The following is a 22,394-nucleotide window of genomic DNA, read 5'->3' as shown; positions in this document are numbered from 1 at the left end:
ATCAAGATTGCTTGGAGAAATATCAATAACCTCAGATATGTAGATGACACCACCCTTATGGAAGAAAGTGAAGAGGAACTAAAGAGTCTCTTGATGAAAGTGAAAGAGGAGAGCGAAAAAGTTGGCTTAAAGCTCAACATTCAGAAAACGAAGATCATGGCATCTGGTCCCATCACTTCATGGGAAATAGACGGGGTAACAGCGGAAACAGTGTCAGACTTTATTTTGGGGGGCTCCAAAATCACTGCAGATGGTGACTGCACCCATGAAATTAAAAGATGCTTACTCCTTGGAAGAAAAGTTATGACCAACCTAGATAGCATATTCAAAAGCAGAGACATTACTTTGCCAACAAAGGTCCGTCTAGTCAAGGCTATGGTTTTTCCAGTGGTCATGTATGGATGTGAGAGTTGGACTATAAAGAAAGCTGAGCACTGAAGAATTGATGCTTTTGAACTGTGGTGTTGGAGAAGACTCTTGAGAGTCCCTTGGACTGCTAGGAGATCCAACCAGTCCATCCTGAAGGAGATCAGCCCTGGGATTTCTTTGGAGGGAATGATGCTAAAGCTGAATCTCCAGTACTTTGGCCACCTCATGTGAAGAGTTGACTCATTAGAAAAGACTCTGATGCTGGGAGGGATTGGGGGCAGGAGGAGAAGGGGACGACCGAGGATGAGATGGCTGGATGGCATCACTGACTCAATGGACGCGAGTCTGAGTGAACTCCGGGAGTTGCTGATGGACAGGGAGGCCTGGCGTGCTGTGATTCATGGGGTCGCAAAGAGTCGGACACGACTGAGCGACTGAACTGAACTGAACTGCTTCTAAACACTTTTTAAGATAAAACGTGATCCATCATCGCAACATTTACAATGCAGTAACTATTATTTCCATTTTATATATGGAGAAACTGAGGCACAAAGAATTTAGGTAACTTGCCAAATGTTTGGTTTTCCCTGCTGGCTCAGCAGTATAGAATCTGCCTGCAATGCAGGAGCCTCAGGAGACGTGGGTTCAATCCCTGAGTCGGGAAGATCCCCTGCGGGAGAGCATGACAACCCACTCCAGTATTATTGTCGAATAGAGAATCCAGTGGACAGGGGAACCTGGCAGCTGCAGTCCACAGGGTTGCAAAGAGTCGGGCACGGCTGAAGTGACTCAGCACACATGCATGCCAAAGGCTTACATGGTTAAAAGGTGGCTGAGGCAGGATTTAAATGCAGGCAGTTTGGCTCCAAAATCCATGGTCTCAACTATTACATTATATCTTCGAGTATTCCAAACAAAGAAACAAAAGTAAGCTCAAGAAAACATACATAGATTATTTTCTAGAAGAGGATTTGGGAAGATGTGTAATTCAACAAAGATTTGTTAAGGACTCACTCTGTTAGGACGTCCCTGGTGGCTCAGACAGTAAAGCGTCTGCCTACAATCTGGCAGACCCAGGTTCAATCCCTGGGTCAGGAAGATATTCTGGAGAAGGAAATGGCAACGCACTCCAGTATTCTTGCCTGGAAAATCCCATGGATGGAGGATCCTGGTAGGCTACAGTCCATGGGGTTGCAAAGAGTTGGACACGACTGAGTGCCTTCACTTCACTCTGTTAGTGACTGAAACTGAGTCCTGGGGATGCAAAGACAAATGAGATATGTTGCTACCCTCAGAAAGCACAGACTAGCTGAAAGAAACATACGTGCAAATAAATAAGTGAAACAAAACACATTGAATTCTCTACAGAAGACAGTAAAACACAAGGGACAGAGTGCTCAGTGTTACCATAGGGGAATTAAGTGGGCCTTGGTAGAAGCTGAATAACTAAAAGTGAGTTTGTGTTTATTAACTGGAATGGAATAGGAGATAGAGAGGAGGGGATTCTATGTAAAGAGAACAATATAAGAAATATATCAACAAATGATGTTGCTCAACAAGAATGGAGTGTGGGTCCGCGGCAAAGGTGCCATGAAGGATAAAGCCAAAGGGGGAAACGGGATCCAAATCCTGATAAATCTTGAATGGCGTTCAGTGGGCTTTTCACTTTATCACTTTATCCTGTAAGGGAAAGAGATCACTTGGAAGGGCATTAGGCAAGGCAACAGTGTAACCATCTTGGTATTTCAGAAAAGTAGCAGCTTGGAGAAGGACCTCAAGACTATAGGCATAAACCACTTAGGACGTGAAATAGTCCAGTCAGGAGAGGGAGCATGCAATGAAAAGAACAAGAGATGTTAAGGAGTAAAATACATAGGACAACATGTCTACTTGGATGTGGGAGCAGATAAAAAGCTTCCAGAATAACTCTCAAGTTTCTGACTGGATGGACTGAGTAAATTATAGTCTCATTCATTGAACTAGACCACACATAAATAATTGCAAAGTTAAGAAAAAAAAAAGAAACTCTTAAAAGTTAGATCTTATATATATCGCATGTGAATGACCAAGTGAAACTGTCCAATAAGCATTTGAGTATATGGATTTAAAATTTGAAAAGAGACCTAAGCTGGATATAGAGATTTGGCTATTGTCAAGTACTGAAAAGGTGTAATACAGCTTCACTCACAAAGTATATGTTGTTTGAAAAGAGAGTCACGAACAGAAAACCCTGGGAACATCAAATTTAAGAAGCAATTTAAAACAAAATAAAAATAGGAACATAAAAAGGAAAATAAGACAGGAAAAATTTCAGAGAGGTAGGAAAAGCAAAGCCAAGAGAAGGTAAGTTTTTGGAAGACAAATATTAAACTTGAAAAACAGAATGAAGGACTGATTATTTGTAAATTTGATGCCAGGATTGTTGCTGTTGTTTAATTGCTAAGTCATTGTTTTACTCTCTTGCGACTCTATGGACCACAGCCCTCCAGGCTCCTCTGTCCATGGGATTTCCCAGGCAAGAATACTGGAGTGTCCTTGCCATTTCCTTCAACAGGGGTCCTCCAGACCCAGGGATCAAACCTACGTCTTCTATGTCTCCTGTGTTGACAGGCAAGTTCTTCACCACTAGAGCCACCAAGCAACAGCACACTGGAGGAAACTACTTTGCCCCCAAAGGCCCTGTCTTTGCTAGGTTCGGGGCAGCTGCAGCTCTCATAGGCAAGTAGGGAGAGACCCACAGGCGCAGGGCACAGGCCCAAAGCTCCCTGCCATTTCTAACCTCAGCCACTGGCCAGACAGGAGGCCACATGCGCCTGGATCTTGGATGGGAAGAAACTGCTAGCGCAGCACGGTGAGAAGTCTCTGGGCTGTCAATCAGCCACTGGAGCTCCAGGGTCAGGTGGCGCAACACACCCCACACATCTTGAGTTTCAGACATTCCTGCAGCATACAAACCAAAGGACGTGGCCACTCAGCACCTAAACTGGCTTCTAGGTACACAGGACACCGGAAGTGGTCAAGGGGCTCAGCCTCTGTCCCAGACCCTGCTAGCAGCGCACGATTCAAAGGGTCCTGCAGCAGCCTAGCCATCGTGCAGCTCCAGGTCGCAGCAGAAAGGGGCGGTGGGGGGGAAGGGAGACGGGGAGGAGAGAGGAAGGGAGGGGGGAGGGGAGGGGAGGGGGGGAGAAGGGAAGGGCGGTGGGGGGGCAAGAGTCAATGGGGTGGGTCTCCTGGCCAGCAGGGGCGGAGTGAGGGCCTGAATATTGCTTCTGAAATAGAAGGTGAAGTCCAAAATAGGAAAAAGACTAAACTCTCAAGTTTCCATGGCTATAAATGGTGGTATTTTCACTATTTCCAAAGAAGGAATAAGTTTTGGGAAAAAAAGAGGGGAAAAAAATTTTGGAAAAAGAAGAGTGAATTTGAGTTGACTGCAGTTACTATCAAGGAACTTTAAATAGCATGCAATTATAAATGTTAGACTGGAATTTGGGAAGTAGATTAGAGCTAGGGATAGAAATCTGAGAGTAATTCAGTGATGTTAGCTGGCGCAGGACACGGACTACCCAAATAAAAGAATATACAGAAAAAAATCCTATCTACAGAGACTGGAATCCTTTTGAACTATTGAGGGAAATATAAAATGGTACAGCCAGCCTATGGGAAAACAGTAAAAGGATTCCTCAAAAAAGTAAAATAATTATGGTATGACTTGGCAATCCTATTTCTGGGTGTGTGTATATATACACATATATATACATTAGTCACTCAGTCATGCCAACTGTTTGCAGTTCCATGGATTTTAGCCCACCAGGTTCCTCTGTCCATGGAATTCTCCAGGCAAGAATTCTGGAGTGGGTTGCCATTCCTTTCTCCAGGGGGTCTTCCCCACCCAGGGATTGAAATTGGGTCTCCTTCATTGCAGGCAGATTCTTTATCATCTGAGCCAACAGGAAAGCCTGTGTGTGTGTGTGTGTGTGTGCGCGCGTGCGTGCGCCTGTGTGTGTGTGCACGCGTGTGTGCGTGTGTCCAAAAGAACTGAAAGCAGGGACTCAAAGAGATATTTTTGCACCCATGTTGAGTTGAATTTAGTCACTAAGTCTTGTCTGACTCTTGTCACCCCATGGACTGCAGCCCGCCAGGCTCCTCTGTCCATGGGATTCTCCAGGCAAGAATACTGGAGTGGGGTGCCATTTCCTTCTCCAGGGGATCTTCCTGACCCAGGGATCAAACCCAGGTGTCCTGCATTGCAGGCAGATTCTCTACCATTCGAGCCACCAGGGAAGCCCGGCACCCATGTTAATAGCATTGTTATTGACAAGAGCCAAAAGGCGGAGCAACACAAGTGTCTATCAATGAACAAAGTGGTAAACAAAACATGGTATATACAAACAATGGAATGCTATGCAGCCGTAAAAAGGAAATCCTGACAGATGCGATAACATGGATGAACTTCGAGGACTTTATGCTAAGTGAAATGTCAGTCACAAAAAGACCAATACATGTGATTCCCTTTACATGAGGTATATAGCGTAGCTGAACTCACAAGCAAAACAGAGTTTGTCAGGGGCTGGGGAGAGGGGAAAATGGGCACAGGGTTTCAATTTAATAAGAAAGAAAGTTCTGGAGATTGGTTGCACAATGACATGACTGTACTTTTAACATCATTGAGCTTAAGAATGGAGAGAGACAAACTTTATGTTATGTGCATTTTATCACAAATTAAAAAATTTTTAATAATAAATAAATAACCAAGAGAACCCAGGAACTAAACCACAAAAGATGCTCATAATTAAAGGTAGAATGAAAAAGCAAAGTCATCCAAGTGAAGAAGATTAAAGGAGGTGAAACATAGAAAGGAGATAAAACTTATGGTCAGTGGTTTCAAATACTACAGAGAAGTGGAATGAGAACTAGAGGAAGACCGTTAGATTTGGCTATCACAGGTGACTTTAGAGAGTGCGGTTTTAGCAAGAGAGGAAATAAACCCAGATTACAGGAGTTAAAGATAACGTGGGTTCCAAAGTGTAGGCAGTAAGTCCAGATCATCTATGTAAGAATTTAAAGTACTCTTTCTAATTAAGAGTGTAGATTTAACTATTTTTGCTCCCTCCTGAAATCCTACTAAAGCAACAGTAAAGGATTGCCTTTCCTTTCCAAGGCACTAAAGAATAGCATTAATTGGAGAAACAGCAGCAACAAAAAAATTGGAAGCTAAAAAGAAGATGAAAAAATGATCAAAGATTTTGTAAACGTGAGAAAGCTGAATCCTAAGCTATCAATGAAGAACACTGAGAAGCAACTCAGCTAACATTATTGAATCTCAATCACTGCAGATGGTGACTGCAGCCATGAAATTAAAAGACGCTTACTCCTTGGAAGGAAAGTTATGACCAACCTAGACAGCTTATTCAAAACCAGAGACATTACTTTGCCAACTAAGGTCCGTCTAGTCAAGGCTATGGTTTTTCCTGTGGTCATGTATGGATGTGAAAGTTGGACTGTGAAGAAAGCTGAGCGTCGAAGAATTGATGCTTTTGATCTACGGTGTTGGAGAAGACGCTTGACAGTCCCTTGGACTGCAAGGAGATCCAACCAGTCCATCCTAAAGGAGATCAGTCCTGGGTGTTCTTTGAAAGGAATGATGCTAAAGCTGAAACTCCAGTACTTTGGCCACCTCATGCAAAGAGTTGACTTACTGGAAAAAGACTCTGATATTGGGAGCGATTGGGGGCAGGAGGAGAAGGGGACGACAGAAGATGAGATGGCTGGATGGCATCACCCACTCGATGGACATGAGCTTGGGTGAACTCCAGGAGTTGGTGATGGACAGCGATGCCTGGCGTGCTGCGATTCATGGGGTCACAAAGAGTAGGACCCGACTGAGCGACTGAACTGAACTGAAAGGCTCAAATACCTCTAGAAGTGGGGGTAAATGGAGGAAACTGAAAAAGAATTGTTCAAAGACTGTTTAAGAAGTCGTTAAACAATTTCAAAATTTAACAAAGTACCCAAACCAGTGTGGCGCTACAAGACAAATGAGTTAAGTCATTTCAGTTGTGTCAGACTCTTTGCAACCCTCTGGACTATAGCCCACCAGGCTCCTCTGTCCACAGAGATTCTCCAGGCAAGAACACCAGAGTGGGCTGCCACGGCCTCCCCCCAGGGTGTCTTCCCCATGCAAGTCCCTTTCATCTCCCGTTGGCGGGCAGGTCCTTTACCACTAGCGCCACCTGGGAAGCCCATAAGACAGCAGACGTACAAATGGAATAGAATTCAAAACAAGTAGAAAAGAGTTCAAAACAAGAGGAATAGAGTTCAAAACAAGTTTTGACCATTTATGGTCAACTGATTTTCAACAAGTGTGCTAAAACTGTTCGACAGCAAAGAATAACTTTGGATATCCATGTGAAAAACAATGAACACTGATTCCTACCTTACTTCAGACACAAAAATTAACTCAAAAATGAATCACTGATGTAAATTAAAAGCTAAAACTGTAACAGTCAGCAGAAAACATAGGATTAAATCTTCATGACCTTGGATTAGGCAATTTTTTCTTAGATATGATAACAAAACCATAAGCAATCAAAGAAAATATAAATATGATCTCATCAAAATTAAAACCTTTGTGCCTCCAAGGACATCATCAAGAAAATGAAAAGACAACCCACAGTATGGGAGAAAGTATTTATAAATCATGTATCTCATAGAAGGCAGTAACCAGGATATATAAGAGTCTTTTACAAGTTGACATTGAAAACACAAGCAAACCAATTTTGAAATGGACAAAGGATTTGAACTGACATTTGTCCAAAGAATATATGACCAATGAGTATATGAAAAGACGGTCAACGTTAGTCATTAGAGAAATACAAATCAAAACACACAAAAAGATACTACTTTATAAATCACTAGAAAAGCTAAAATAAAAAAGACAGACATATTGGAAGAAAGTGGAAAAATAGCAAGTCTCATACATTGTTGATAGGATTGAAAAATGATGAGTCACTTCGGAAAAGTTTGGTAGTCTTTCAAAATATTAACTATAAAGTTACCATGTGACCCAACAATTTCACCTCTAGGTATATGTTACAATGCAGTAGTCATTTTGGAACAATGTTTGGCAGTTCCTCAAAAAGTTAACCCTAGAGTTACCATATAACACAGCAGTTCCACTCTTTGGTATACACCTAAGAAAAATGAAAACGTATGCCACATAAAAACTTGTACATGAATGTTTATAGCAGCCTTAGTCATAACAACAACAACAAAAAAAACCCAAATTCATAACAACGCAGATATCAACTAATGAAAAGACAAAACAAAATATGGTGTGTCCATAAACAGTAACATAAAGGAAGAAAGTAACCTTGAAAACATCATACTGAGTGAAAGAAGCCAGTCACAAAAGATCACACAGTGCATGATTCCATTTATATGAAATGTGGTGAAGAGGTGAAAACAAACAAGAAAAGGGACTGGGGAGAGGAGAGAGATGGACAGACAGAAAGTAGATTCACGGCTGTCGGGTGCTGGGAGGAGTGGAGAGGCAGGAATGACTGCTGCTGAGTGCCGAGTTTCTTCTGACAGTTATGAAAACACTCTAAGATTAAATATTAGAGTACTCGCACAGCTCTGTGAATATATTAAAAATCAGTGACCTGCAGACTTTAAAAGAGTGCATTTTATGGCACATGAATTATATCCTAATAAAACTGTTATTTTTTTAAAGGCAGTTAAAACTCTATATTCCCCTCTTGTATTCTACATAGCCAAGCCACTTCCCTTTCTGCCCCCAGGGGGATGAATGGAGCTTATTTTCTGGAAACTGTAAAACAGAGGACCTCTGGACAGAAGGGCACTAGACATGCTTGAGAACAGTATTACCCTGAAAGTAATGTGATTAAAGGAATGTGTGCACCGAATACCGAGACTCAGACCACAGGAGGCTGAGAGCCGGGCATTTACCCTGCAGCCCGGGCACGGGGAAATGGTTGAAGACTGACCAGGAAAGAGAAAAATCTGAAAAGACATTGAGAGCTCTGAACAAAATAGAGTAATCAGATTACCCTATGGTAAAGTCGCCATCATTGGCAAGCCGATTTAAACATATGGTAGATTGGATTAGTGATAATTATGTAAAAAACAAACAAACAAAAAAACACCCTTAATAAGAATTGACTCCCAAAGAAAAATTAAAGGGTCAAAGAAAGACATGTCTCAGCTAAGAACTGCATTGCCCTAACCAATATAATGAGCTTCCCTGGTGGCTCAGTGGTAAAGAATCTCCCTGCCAATGCAGGAGATTCAGGAGACACAGGTTTGATCCCTGGGTCAGGAAGATCTCATGGAGAAGAAGGAAATGGCAACCCATTTCAGCATTTGTTGCCTGGGAAATCCCATGGATAAAGAAGTCCAGTGAGTTGCAGTCCACGGGGGTCACAAGACAGTCAGACACAACTTAGCAACTAAACAACAAGAACAGACTGATATTATATCAACTATATTGGAAGATGGAGCAATAAAGAAGGGTGCATGTATACAGTGGGAACTGAGGGGAGAGGGAATAAACAATTGTTAGTTGGAGAACTAAGACCCCACAAGCCACATGGCATGGCCAAAAAAAAAAAAAAATCCAACTGAGACTACAATGTCATCAAGGTGAATTTTCAGAGATGTCAAGAAATATGTTCGGGGGAAGGATAAAAGGAAATATGCTGACGATAACAAAAAATTTTCCTGGTCCCGCCCCAAGATGAATGGAGAAGGCAAGTGCAGTTATTAAAGGACAGACATGGGTTGTCAGAGTACGGAGTTACCTGAAAAATAATCAAGAGTGGTTATTTTGAGATTGGGAATCAACAGAAAGTCTGATCTCTTTCCCTTAAGTAAGTCTTTCTGGTTGTAAGCCATTGTTCAGCCTATCCAGTCTGTGTCACAAGAAAATATGATATGTATGCCTTCTGTGCTTAAACCACATTGAATAAGGCAAGAGAAAGGCTTTAACTTCATAGCACAAAACCAGCCAACCTAATGATCACTTTGGTTGGATTTTTTTTTTTTCCATTGACATCTGACTCCTAGGGTTTACAAGATACATTTTTGGTTCTGTGACAGGAATTGTTCATTATTATATCATCCATTCTCAATTCCTTCAACCTAACCACATGAATACCATACCAAAATAAACATGCCATAGCTAAAGTATTTCGTTAACTTAGTAGTATAGTAATTTATCAGTAAAGAAATGAAACACGCCTGCCATGACTAACATTTAAGAAACTCAAGCAGGTATTTACATAACACTATTTTCTTTTCAACATATTCACAAACCAACTGTCATATACATATTTAATGAAGTTGTCATCTATTCTAGTACTCTGCACGTATGCTAGATGCATCAGTCATATCTGATTCTGTGTGACCCTATGGACAAGACCCTGCCAGGCTCCCCTGTCCATAGGATTCTCCAGACAAGAGTACTGGAGTGGGTTATCACGTCCTCCTCCAGGGCATCTTCCCGACCCAGGAATCAAACCTGCGTCCCTTGATCTCCTGCATTAGCAGGCAGATTCTTTACCACTAGAACCATATCCTGGTACTTTGTCTACGAATGGATTTTTTTTTTTTTTTTAAAGCAGCAGTATGGGAAAAAAAGTCTTAGGCTCACATGAGATCTTAGGAGATCCCACTCTTTGAATGAGAAGTCTTCATAAAGCTGATTTGCCATGATTGTCAATATGGGGCTTCCCAGGCGGCGCTAGTGGTAAAGAATCCACCTGCCAATGCAGGAGACACAAGAGATGCAGGTTCGATCCCTGGGTTGGGAAGATCGCCTGGAGTAGGAAATGGTGACCTGCTCCAGTATTTCTTGCCTGGAAAATTCCATGGACAGAGGAGCCTGGAGGGCTACAGTTTATGGGGCCACAGAGTTGGACATGACTGAACACACACTCATAGTCAGTATGAGGTATGCACTTGTGCTCACAGGAAGAAAATCCCCAAACGATACCAACTCAAGTGGCCTCCTCTATGTCCACTCATACTATAATACACGAAAGTGTGCAGACACAATGGAAATGATTTACTCCTGTGGAACATACCCAAAGACTAGAGAAACGATCATTTTGAGAAAAACATTTCAACAAAGATGGATTTAAATTTTGCAAGGATGTTCTATCAACCAGTCAGACATCCAGACAATATAATCCGAATTAAGTCATGAAGGATAAGGGTGATTTGGTATCAAGAGTCTGACGGAACTGACCTAATGTTGAATCATAACCAAAACCAGCTGCTACAGCCTTAGGAATCCATTTCTTTCCTGATAAAATGTTCACATGACTATCAGTTCAGTTCAGTAGCTCAGTCATGTCCGACTCTGCAACCCCATGGACTGCAGCATGCCAGGCTTCCCTATCCATCAACAACTCCCAAAGCTTGCTCAGACTCATTGTCCATGGAGTCGGTGATGCTGTCCAACCACCTCATCCTCTGTCGTCCCCTTCTCCTCCTGCCTTCAATCTTTCCCAGCATCAGAGTCTCTTCCAATGAGTCAGTTCTTCCCATCAAGTGGCCACAGTATTGGAGTTTCAGCTTCAACATCAGTCGTTCCAGTGAACATTCAGGACTAATTTCCTTTAGGATGGACTGATTGGATCTCCTTGCAGTCCAAGGGACTCTCAAGAGTCTTCTCCAACACCACCAAAAGCATCAAATCTTTGGTGCTCAGCTTTCTTTACAGTCCAACTCTCACATCCATATACGACTACTGGAAAAACCATAGCTTTGACTAGACAGACCTTTGACTATCAAATAGACACTATAATTTCCCATACCACTAAAATACTTAGTGCAGACAAGCCTGGTGATTTTTATTTTTTATAATTTTCTACACTGACCAAGACGGTTGACTAGAGACTTCTCTATTAATAAGCAAAATATGAAATCTATCTTACATTTGTGTTCTCATTATCATATTTTTATGACAAATTTCATAAAGGAAGATTCATAAAAGGCAAGCACATTTAAACCAATTTGAAAAGGATAAAACTAACGCCGAAAAGGAATAGCGATTTATTCTGGGGTCAGTGAGGCAATGGCTCAGATGAAACCAGAACACAGTTCAGATTTAAAATCAAAATGACCTCAATGAAAACAAATCAAATGGTGCCCCCAGGCCATACCTGTTAGATACTATGTTTTGTCAGGAAAAGCAGACCACGTAGCTTTAATAAAAAACGATGGCCTGCCGAGGTATCTATTTGGTTGACATCAAATAACAATAGTATTTATTTATCATGCCAGGCACTGTACTAAACGTTTTATATATACTCCATTTACTGGGAACCACTATGGTCACAATATTAAGAAGCGACGGAGCCAGGTCTCAAATCCATGACTACCTGTCTCTAAAACGTGTCCTCCTACGCAAATAGTTTAACTCTTCTGTTTTGCATTCGTTACGAAAATGTTTTGCATTTTCTAGTACGAACAATTCAGTGTGAATAAATTTTTTTCTGACACCTGACTCCCAGAATGTTACAGGATAAACTCCATGCCTGTGGCAAGAACACAAAGCACTTTATGATCCAAGCATCTACACCCCACCCTAAGCCACCTTGAACTGGGAAAACAAACACCTCAAGCTAGTTGTACTATTTGTCCATTAGCACCACCAATCAAAAGAACTCATATTTGTGTTGATACAGTTATGCTATTCTAAGCTGTGGCCAAGAAATTGTCAGTGATAGCAAATAAATAAGAAAAGAAGAAGAAAAATAAGGTATACAAAACTTCAAGGTTTTTAAAAGCAAGTTTAACAAAGAAGCTCCTGTATTTAAAAACAAAAAAAAGCCATAGTGAAGCTCTCAGACAATGTGAGTCTTTAATAACAACTTAGAAAACTATGGAACGAGATTAAAGAGGGACCCCCTGGACTGAGGCCAGGACTCTCATGGACTCACTCCACACTGTAAAGCTAACAAATAAAATGCTCACAATTATTCAACTCTTCTTGCAGAATAAACTTGGGGTGGGGGGGGCAGTGCTCAGCTGCTCAGTCACGTCCAACTCTTTGCAACCCCATGGGCTGTAGCCCCCCAGGCTTCTGTCCATAGGATTTTCCCCGCAGGGATCCTGGAGGAGGTTGCCATTTCCTCCTCTGGGGAGCATGCCCAGCCCAGGGATGGAATGTTTCCTGAGTCTCCTATATTGGCAGGTGGATTCTTTACCACTGAGCCACTCTTCTAAACATATCTTCTAATTCTGAAGAGTTGAAAATACGGAAAATTCAGCAGCCCAGGCATGTGAGAAGCACCACAAATCAAATTTAGAGTGACCAAAAAAAAAAAGGGGGGGAATTTCTGTGGTAAAGGATTTCCTTTCCACAAGTGTTCAGAAAAAAAAAAAAAAGTGGGGCGGGGTATGGATTCTCATGGCTGGAATGATTCACTTATAGTCCCATCAGGAACAAGGGAATAGGTTAGGAAAAAATGATTCTGCTAAGGCAGATGGCTCCAGGATTCTGCCACTTGAATTCAACTCACCAGACTACAGTTGAAACATTCCTATTCCTTACATTCCTTCCCTAAGATGTACCTCTGTCAACACTAACCCATCCATTACCTGTATATGTGTGGCTGAGTCCCTTTGCTGTTCACCTGAAATTGTCATAACAGTGTTAATCGGCTATACCCCAATACAGAATAAAAAATTTAAAGATATATTAAAAAAAGAATAACCCCATCCATTCTGTAAGTTGTAGTTTAAGCAACAAGGGTTTTTTTGTTTGTATGAAGTATCAATGAAACTGATTCTTTTCCCCCCGATCTTCACCAATCAATAAAATTTGGGGATAAGTCGTATTAAACAAAAAGTTAAAAGGCTGAAGGAAGCTAGAAACATCAGACTGGGTTTCCCCTCATTAGCCTACATACAGAATCCTTAAAAGCTCTGTAAACCAGAGAGAATAAAATATTTGTCCCAAATTTATTTAGAAATTGCATTTAAATTGAATTTAACAAAACTGTCTTGTGGGTTAATGTTTTTACACCCTGACGTGTGTGAAAGAACTTATTGTGAATTTTGGAAGGCAGAAATAGGAGCATGTGTGTTTATAATAGCATTATTTCTATTAAGACTATTAAAAAAAAAAAAGTTTCACTCAGAAAACAATTTAAGTCTTTATATTATCTATTTCAGTTAGATGCCATTCATTGTTAATGACTTCCTGGTCAGCAAATACTCCTTTTGGCCTATTTAACATTTGATTTCGTTAACAAAAAGGACGTGACTCAGACTTTCTCTGGATGTATCTTGCATTCCATGCTTGCCAGGCGCAGCGGCATGCAGTGTTAATATTAAGCATCAATAAGTACTTATACTAAGCATCAAGAAGTACCTTGATGGCTTCTCCGCTGGAGAATTTGCCTTACAAAGGGATCCTTCGACAGTCATGAAAAAACGCGGGGTACAATCGGGCCATGAAACATCTAAAGCAACCTTAAAAACAGCTCTCGGTGTGTTTTTAAAGCAGTCGGCTAACTCATGGGGTCTGGTGCCTCCAGCCTAGTGTGGTATCAAAACTATGCATTATTGACTGTCACAGCAAAAGCCTATTTCTGAAGTTAATACATCTTCTTAATTAAAGAAACCTGAAAGGAACTGTTCATTGATCGCAGTGAAGCTTACTGGAATTTGTTCTTTTCATTCTACTTTACTACATAGAGATGTGAAGAGCAATATACCAGAGAGATATCTGAGGAAAAGTGTATTTAACAGCTCACCTATTTATTCTAGGGTTTCCCAGGTGGCTCAGTGGTAAGGAAACCGCCTGCCAATGCAGGAGACAGCGGACACAAATTTGATCCCTCTGGGGAAGATTCTCTAGAAAATGGCAACCTACTCCAGTATTCTTGCCTGGAAAATCCCAGAGGAGCCTGGTGGGCTAAAGTCCATGGAATCCCAGAGTCAGACATGACTGAGGAAGCATTCACTCCATTATTCAAGTATTCCAATTCTAACTCTAGGGATTGAACATTAGGTAAATACAGCATTTCTGATCCCTGATGGTTCTTAGAAAGAGATTTGGATTACGATCTGTTTTTCTTTACAGTGAGTCTTTTAACAATGTAATTTCCCATGGGCCAAGAATGCTTTGAATACCCCAGAACTTAAAGAAGTATGTCCAATCACACCGCCCCACCCCCATCTCCTCTGCATCTAAGGATGACACACTCTTTTTCCCTAAGTCAAGACAGCCTGAAAAATAGGAGTATACTTATAAGACCTAAAGATAAAAATGTTTGTAACCAGAGCAATCCTCAACTTAACTTAAAAAATCCAACAACTTAAAAAACTCCCATATTATAAGGACCCAAAGGGAGGACAGGCCAAATACACTGTTATCATTTAAATGGCAGTATTCATCTTAAAAGTACCGAGTTGACCAAAAAGTTCTTTCAGGTTTTTCCCTAAGATGGTTTTTTTACCAGAAAACCCTAACGAACGTTTTGGCCAACTCAGTATAGTAAGTACAGATGTTTACTGTCAGATAATGACATTAGATACTGATTAAAACAACTTTCAGATTCATCTCAAATTTAACCCTGTTTCACGTAAATAAAATGACACTGAAAGTTTCTCTTCAAAATGTAAGAACAGAGGAAGAACCTACATAAAATAGTCAAAGTTGACTGTCATCACTTTCTACTAAAAATGATGACCAGAACTAGGGCAAATCCACCTTAGGAAATCAAGGAACTAGTTTAAAAAAAAAAAAAAAACAACTTAAGGATGTGTCTACCTAACTGTAAGTCAAAATTTAAGCCAAGCAATACAATATACAATGGCAATTCTCTAAATCTTCAATACAAAAAGATTGCCCATAGACTCCTATCAGAATTGAAAACACTTTTTACAGCACATAATATAGCTCAGCTGGTAAAGAATCCACCTGCAATGCAGGAAACCCTGATCTGATTCCTGGGTCGGGAAGACCTGCTGGAGAAGGGATAGGCTACCCACTCCATTATTCTTGGGCTCCCCTCGTGGCTCAGCTGGCAAAGAATCCGCTTGCAACCAGGACAGACCTGCATTCAATTCCTGGATTGAGAAAATCCCCTGAAGTGAAAGGCTACCCTACCCACTCCAGAATTATGGCCTGGAGAATTCCATGGAATGTCCATGGGGTTGCAAAGAGTCAGACACGACTGAGCGGAGTTGCATTTTCACTTTCAATATTTTATGTGTTATTGGCAAGGACAGAGCCCCTTGTGAAAATTAAAACAAACAATTCTTTTAAAAGTCACACTAAGACCCTTACCTGAACTGTATCTATCTTAGCAATATCAACAGTTCGAGTTTACATGGTTATTTGCTAGCTGGTTCTGAGGAGTAGGATTAAATCAGACTTTACTTAGCACTGTATTATTTACATATAAAAAATGGACCAAAGAGAAATATTACATGTTTAGTAAAAATGTTTTTAACAAGTAGTTTTAAAAATAAAACTTCACAAAAGTTAAACTTACTAAATGTCTTAAGATTTTTTAAAACTCTGAAGTAGACATTATATTACATAGTTGGGGCGGGGGGGGGGAAATCTCCCCAAAAGTCCCTGTCCAGGAAGAACAAGAAGGACATCAAGATGTTTTCAGCAATTTCCTGAACAGCAGGAAATGAAAGGCTGGAGATACTGAGCTTTGATCAGTTTACTTTTTTTTCTGAATAGACTTACTCATTATTAACTGATGAAAGATAACACACATATAATATTAAAAACTACAATCTAATGGTTCTACTGTCATGATTGTCAGTTAAAGCTCAAGTAAGAAAAAGTTCATCTGGTTCCCTAGTTCTCTGGGGTGCGGGGAGGTGGGGGCCCGCGGGGAGGCAGGGTGCTGGGAATCTATCTAGTGGACCATTTTAGAACTATGTAACTTTTATTTTACATTACTAACTTCACTTGTAGGAAGTTGCTTTACTGATTCAGATAATTATATCCTCCAAGGTAATACTATACTCAATTTCATGCTAATAGAAAGTTTCTTTATAAAAGAGTCATGTTTCTCACTTCTTTCCACAACTCATTCAAATGACTGTTTCAATCATATAAAGATACAAGATGCACTAGGGTCTATCTCAGGGTTTTCTTCTTCTGATGAAGAACTAGCAGATTATTTCCAAGTGCAATTTAACTGAAAACACCATTTCAACTTCAAATTTATTTTAATGATATGTACAGAAGTAAACAAATTACAATTAAAATGGAATCAGTTATGTTCATTACACATAACTTAAAATCATGCAACACTGCATGGTAAAAACAACAGCTTCATTCATATACAAAAGAGCATTATTTTGAGACTCATGATAGTATAATGAAATTTTTGACGTAAGCTTTTGGTAAAGAGTATTTCATAAAAATTTAAAGACCTGATTAATCAGTTAATGCATTATTAGGAAAGATAGTAAACATTATTAGTAAAATGAGACTATAAGCAATTAACCTGAAAATTACACCAGATATGGGGTTGAATGTAGTCTCCTGAAATAAATGTTTGGTTAAGAAAATAGCTTTGAAAAAGATCTCATACTGAAGCTATGTATTTACTTTGTGAAATCAGGTTATATAAATCAATAGTCAAGTTTATTCAATTAAAGAAAATATGCCTATCCTTTCTTATACTCATAAATAAGTACTTATACAGTCTTTATATACAAGTGAAGAAAAGTTCAATGTAAAAAATATACTGCCAATCCACTTATTATGGTTGAAATAGCTCTTTATCTACACATTAAATTGCATTGATGAAAATGTCCAATTTAAATCACATTCAACCAGTGTAAATATTTAAGCTAAGTATTTTTGTAAACAAGAGAGAAAAATAAACTCTTTCATTTCATCACTGGGCCACAACCTACTTCTCAGCTTAGAAAGCTATAGAAAGGCTCAGCATTTAATCAAATCCAAACCTGCTAAACCTGGAGTAAACAAAGTGAATGTTTTCAAAGTGCATAATTTCCAACTCATCCACTTGTACTATTTTTCCAATTCCAGTTCATCAGCAAGAAAATAAAATGTACTTAGCTATAAAAAATACTAAGGAATGTTATTGAAAAGGAAAGGCTATTTGGTAGAAGTAACTACAAAAATAATTAGTTTAAATCTTTGTAAAGCTTTAATGCAAGAACATCAGTACACATTCTTTCCATAAACCTTAAAGCACGATCAATACCAAGATTTCAAATTTCCACCTTTCAAGTACTTGAAAAAAAGTTGTAACAAAGTGTCTCTTCAAAGAATGATCATGCAGGTGTTAATCTGCTGACATTTGGGGACATGGGTATTTCTGTTGGGTTGTCATCTCTGCCTCCACTGGCAGTAAGGACAGGCAACGAGTTACTCTGAAATGCAGATGGAGGACCAATAGTCATGCCAACGTTTTCATCTTCCCCATTGTCTGAATCTGGTGTTGTAACTTCACTATCCTGAAGCCCCAAGATCTCACAAACTGCTTGCGGCAACTCCTGAACAAGAAGAACCAAATATAAAATCATCATTCACCACAGAGGAAAAGTAATCACAAATGAACACTTTCTATTTAAGATAACATCGAACATTTGTTCCAACAGTGCAATTGTTATGCACCTTCTCAGACCTTCCTTCTCCACTCGAAATGAAATCCAAACCATTCTTTTTAATAAGTGGTTTTCTGATCTTCTATTCTGAATTAGCCACTCCCCACCCTACCCCACCCCACCCCACCACTCCCACAAACACACTGTTTTCTAACATTTTGCATTTATTTCATTCTCTTTCATTCTTTTCCCTCAATACACAAATGTTCCTTAAACTTGAAGAGTATCACTGACAAATTTTGAACAGAACAGCTATCAAATAAATATTTGTAAAAGTGAACTAAAACAGGGCTTCCCTGCTGGTTCAGTGGTAAATAATCCACCTTCCAATGTAGAAGACACGGATTCGATCCCTGATCCGGATGCTGTGAAGCAACTAAGCCTGTGCATCTCGAGTACTGAGCCTGGGAGCCTCAATTAGCGAGCCCGTGTGCTGCAGCCACAGAAGTCCACAAGCCTGAGCTCCCCAAGCAGGGGAGCCCCTGCAGGGAGGAGCCCCGCAGGGAGGAGTCCCCGCAGGGAGGAGCCTGCGAGCCGCAAGGAAGAGCAGTCCCCACTGCCCTCAACCAGAAAAGCCCAGGCAGCAATGAAGTCCCGGTGCAGCCATCAGTATATAAATATGTACAATTGTAAAGAAAAAAACTGAGCCAAAAAAAATATTTGGAACCATGAACAAATAACACAAAGACTAAATAAGAATTCTCTTAAAAATCTGAAAACCAAAATACACCAAGAGTATAATAGTTTGGTTTAAATTCAGGACATAACACCTCAAACTTGCCTTATTTTTAGAGACAATTAAGAGCCTGACTGATATAAATGTAATGACACTGACCAAATAATATTCATTTAATTATTTCTGATTAGCATCTGTCTTTACTTGAAGACACTATATATTTAATATGAGGTCCTATTCTGTGTTCACTAATTTGATAATACATCAATGCTTCTACAGCCTCTCTTGTTGTTGCCAAAGTGTTTTCATCACTTTTATCATTCTGTCTTATTACTGTTTGTCTCCTAGCATAATTATTCAATTGTTTTCAATTAAGTGCTGTAAATCTATAATGGTAAACAAATGTTAGCCAATGCTTTGTGTCTGCCATCAACTAATTTAACTTCTAAAAAGAAAAATTTTGTGACCTCAATCCACCAAAATCATACAGACAAAAAATCTTTTGATTACTTAAAATACTGTATACCTTGCATTTTACCATCTGTAGTGAAATTGCTTCTGCCTTGCATAGTACATCTTCCACATCAATTTTCATGGACAATTCATTGATATGCTAGAATAAATCAGTAAAATCATTGAAACTGAAACACTATTATACTCTATTACACAATTTATTACTAGTTATATTCAGTCAGTTCAGTTCAGTCGCTCAGTCATGTCCGACTCTTTGTGACCCCATGGACTACAGCATGCCAGGCCTCCCTGTCCATCACCAACTCCTCCTGGAGTTTACTCAAACTCATTTCCATTGAGTCGGTGATGCCATTCAACCATCTCATCCTCTGTCGTCCCCTTCTCCTCCCGCCTTCAATCCTTCCCAGCATCAGGGTCTTTTCTAACGAGTCAGTACTTCAAATCAGGTGGCCAAAGTATTACAGTTGCAACTTCAACATCAGTCCTTCCAATGAATATTCAGGACTGATCTCTTTTAGAATGGACTGGTTGGATCTCCTTGCTGTCCAAGGGACTCTCAAGAGTCTTCTCCAATACCACACAGTTCAAAAGCATCAATTTTTCGGTGCTCAGCTTTCTTTATAGTCCAACTCTCACAACCATACATGACCACTGGAAAAACCATAGCTTTGACTAGATGGACCTTTGTTAGCAAAGTAATGTCTCTGCTTTTTAATAAGCTGTCTAGGTTGGTCATAACTTTTCTTCCAAGGAGCAAGCGTCTTTTAATTTCATGGCTGCAGTCACCATGTGCAGTGATTTTCGAGCCCCCCAAAACAAAGTCAGCCACTGTTTCCCCATCTATTTGCTATGAAGTGATAGGACCAGATGCCATGATCTTAATTTTCTGAATGTTGAATTTTAGCCAACTTTTTCACTCTCCTCTTTTACTTTCATCAAGAGGCTCTTTAGTTCTTCATAGCTTTCTTCCGTAAGGGTGGTGTCATACTAGTTATATTACACTGTAGACAAAATCCTCAAAACAAAATACCCTCAGACTACAAGTAAATGGGAAATTTAATATATTCCTCATTAGAGCATTTCAAAGTTTTAAAGCTAAGGAACAGCTATTAATAATAAGCTTATGGAACATAAATCCAGCAGCTGTCCCAAGTCTACTATCTCAAAGTTATAAGCAAAAGTATTACTTTGTTTAGAAAAGTAAACAACATAAAAGAGCATTTGTCTCATTTGTTTCTCTTTCTAATTAGCAAGGAAAAAAATGATTGGCCAACATGTTCAACCTGCTGAACTGTCCTTCTCAGAAAACTGGTCCTAGTATTGACTACCATTGATAAAATTTTAAGGCACTCAAGAGATTCAATAACACTCCAAGGAAATGTTTGTTTTCCAACAAAAAGAGGAAAGGGTCAAAATATTAAAATCTAAATTAAAAGAATAACTACCTTAAGTATTTCATTAAAGCCATAATGTTTTTCCATTATTTGTTGTTTTTCTGACTCCAGAATAGCACAACAGAGAAGAAGATGAAAATTTTTACATGGTAGTTCAGTCCACATTACCTATAGAAAACAGAACACATAGTTAGTAAACTCTATCAATTCTAAAATATTTCCTTCATAGATAACGATGCTCAATTCTGAATGACTTCTATGCAAAGCAGAACTTGCCTAGATGGAGTAGTCCATTCTTTTTCTAGTTAAGAAATGAGGTGTGGGGAATGAAAGTCTTACCTTTACCCACAAACAATAAATGAATTATGATGAATTCCAAACATGTCTCTTTAGGTGACTACAGTTAGCACTGAGCCTAATCAATACTATATGGGTAAGGTGTAAGGGTTAGAGGTATTTTCAATATTTTTCTGAACCTTCAGTTTTTCATTTTTAAATCATCTTCAGTTTCTTGGGGTGGGGGAAAAAGCTACATCATAGGAATAAAAATGCAGTTATACACTGCATGGAATCAAAAACACCCAGAGGTAGCTCTACATTCTAAACAACAAATTATATAATAAATCAGAATATCTCTAATTGTGACAAAAACTGAATCAACCACTCCAAATTTATACCCAAATGTGTACAACATTTGATCATTTCTTCCTAATCAATGTCCTAAAACTTAAAGTCTTAATTTCCTCTGGTTAATGTACTTAATATCTTTTTAGAAAGATCAAAGACTCATGTAAACAATATTATTAAAGCATACCAGAAATGTTTTTACTTCTTTTACTAAAAATAAACCAAGTAGAATCATTTTAAGACTAAATCCATTTTTGAAAGGTTAATTATAATGCAATTAACCTCAAAGATTTCATTAAAAGTCCTAATTTATTTGGTAAACACAGATTAAGGAGTTATTACAATTATTGAAAACTTTTAAAAAGAAGCTGAGATACTAATTTAATGAAATTGATAAACTTTAAAGTACAATTCTAGGTCAAGAAGATGTAAGTTTTCCTTCTAATTTCAAACAAAGAAGTGCTCCTCCAGAAAGTGGGGATCCTTCAGTTAGTGGATCACCTTCTCTAATGGGAGCATAGCCTCCAAAAGTAGAGGAATCAACCTCCAGGTGTAAAAGCCTCAGGATACTCACTGCATATTAAGTTTACTTATTATTCAAATAGAGTATTTCCCCATTCTTTCCTTGGCAAAGTTTCTGTCACCTTTACTTTTATAAAGAAAAGGTAGTGGACGGTCATCATACCAATTGTCTATTTCGAAAGCACTGCCATCTGTTAACAATTAACAGACAATATGAGAAGAAAATATATCTTGCTTTTCATCATGAGTTGCCCTGGGTACAAGATGGAATAAAAAGATATAAACCAAAAACACAATCATGAATACTCTCCAGAGTGAGGAAAAGGGTAATGGGGCTTGGGGTGGTGATTAAAGATCTAAGCTATATCTTTCAATATTTTTTGCCTTGGAAAGAAAGAGAAAAGACTATTGGATTGGCCAAAAAGTTCGTTCGAACAAACTTTTTGGCCAACTCGATAGAAGTAAATAAGGCAAAATTATTACATACGTTGAATGCAGATAGTAGCATATTTGTTACATTATTCTTAGTATTTTGCTCTAACTTAAATTTCTTTAAAAAGCAGAACAAAAGTCAGTTCCCTCCCAATACTCCAGACTACAAATAAAGTACCATCTCAACTGACTGGCCTGCCAAAACTTCCTTAACTATATTTAAATCTACACCCAAATTCAGCACAGTCTCATAAAGT

General features: G+C 39.2%; 1 protein-coding gene across 3 annotated transcripts in view; it reads right to left on the bottom strand.

Annotated features, from left to right (window-relative positions):
- Positions 1-16,726: 16,726 nt before the first annotated feature.
- The window catches only part of TBC1D15 (TBC1 domain family member 15), a 71,741-nt gene continuing 66,073 nt past the window's right edge, over positions 16,727-22,394 (bottom strand). For 2 of the 3 annotated variants that reach the window (XM_068971981.1, XM_068971982.1), the window contains 3 exons: positions 20,608-20,724; positions 19,215-19,301; positions 16,727-17,901 (listed from right to left, as the gene is read on the bottom strand). In XM_068971981.1, the coding sequence (XP_068828082.1) occupies positions 17,680-17,901; positions 19,215-19,301; positions 20,608-20,724 (426 nt within the window). In that variant the 3' untranslated portion in view covers positions 16,727-17,679. The remainder of the gene's footprint in view (positions 17,902-19,214; positions 19,302-20,607; positions 20,725-22,394) is intronic. The other variant, XM_068971980.1, reaches the window with a different exon arrangement.

Source organism: Capricornis sumatraensis, chromosome 4 (genome assembly GCF_032405125.1).
Source record: "Capricornis sumatraensis isolate serow.1 chromosome 4, serow.2, whole genome shotgun sequence".
NCBI classification, from domain to species: Eukaryota; Metazoa; Chordata; class Mammalia; order Artiodactyla; family Bovidae; genus Capricornis; species Capricornis sumatraensis.
The sequence above is the reverse complement of the archived record's forward strand: the minus strand, read 5'-3'. Positions and strand labels throughout refer to the sequence as shown.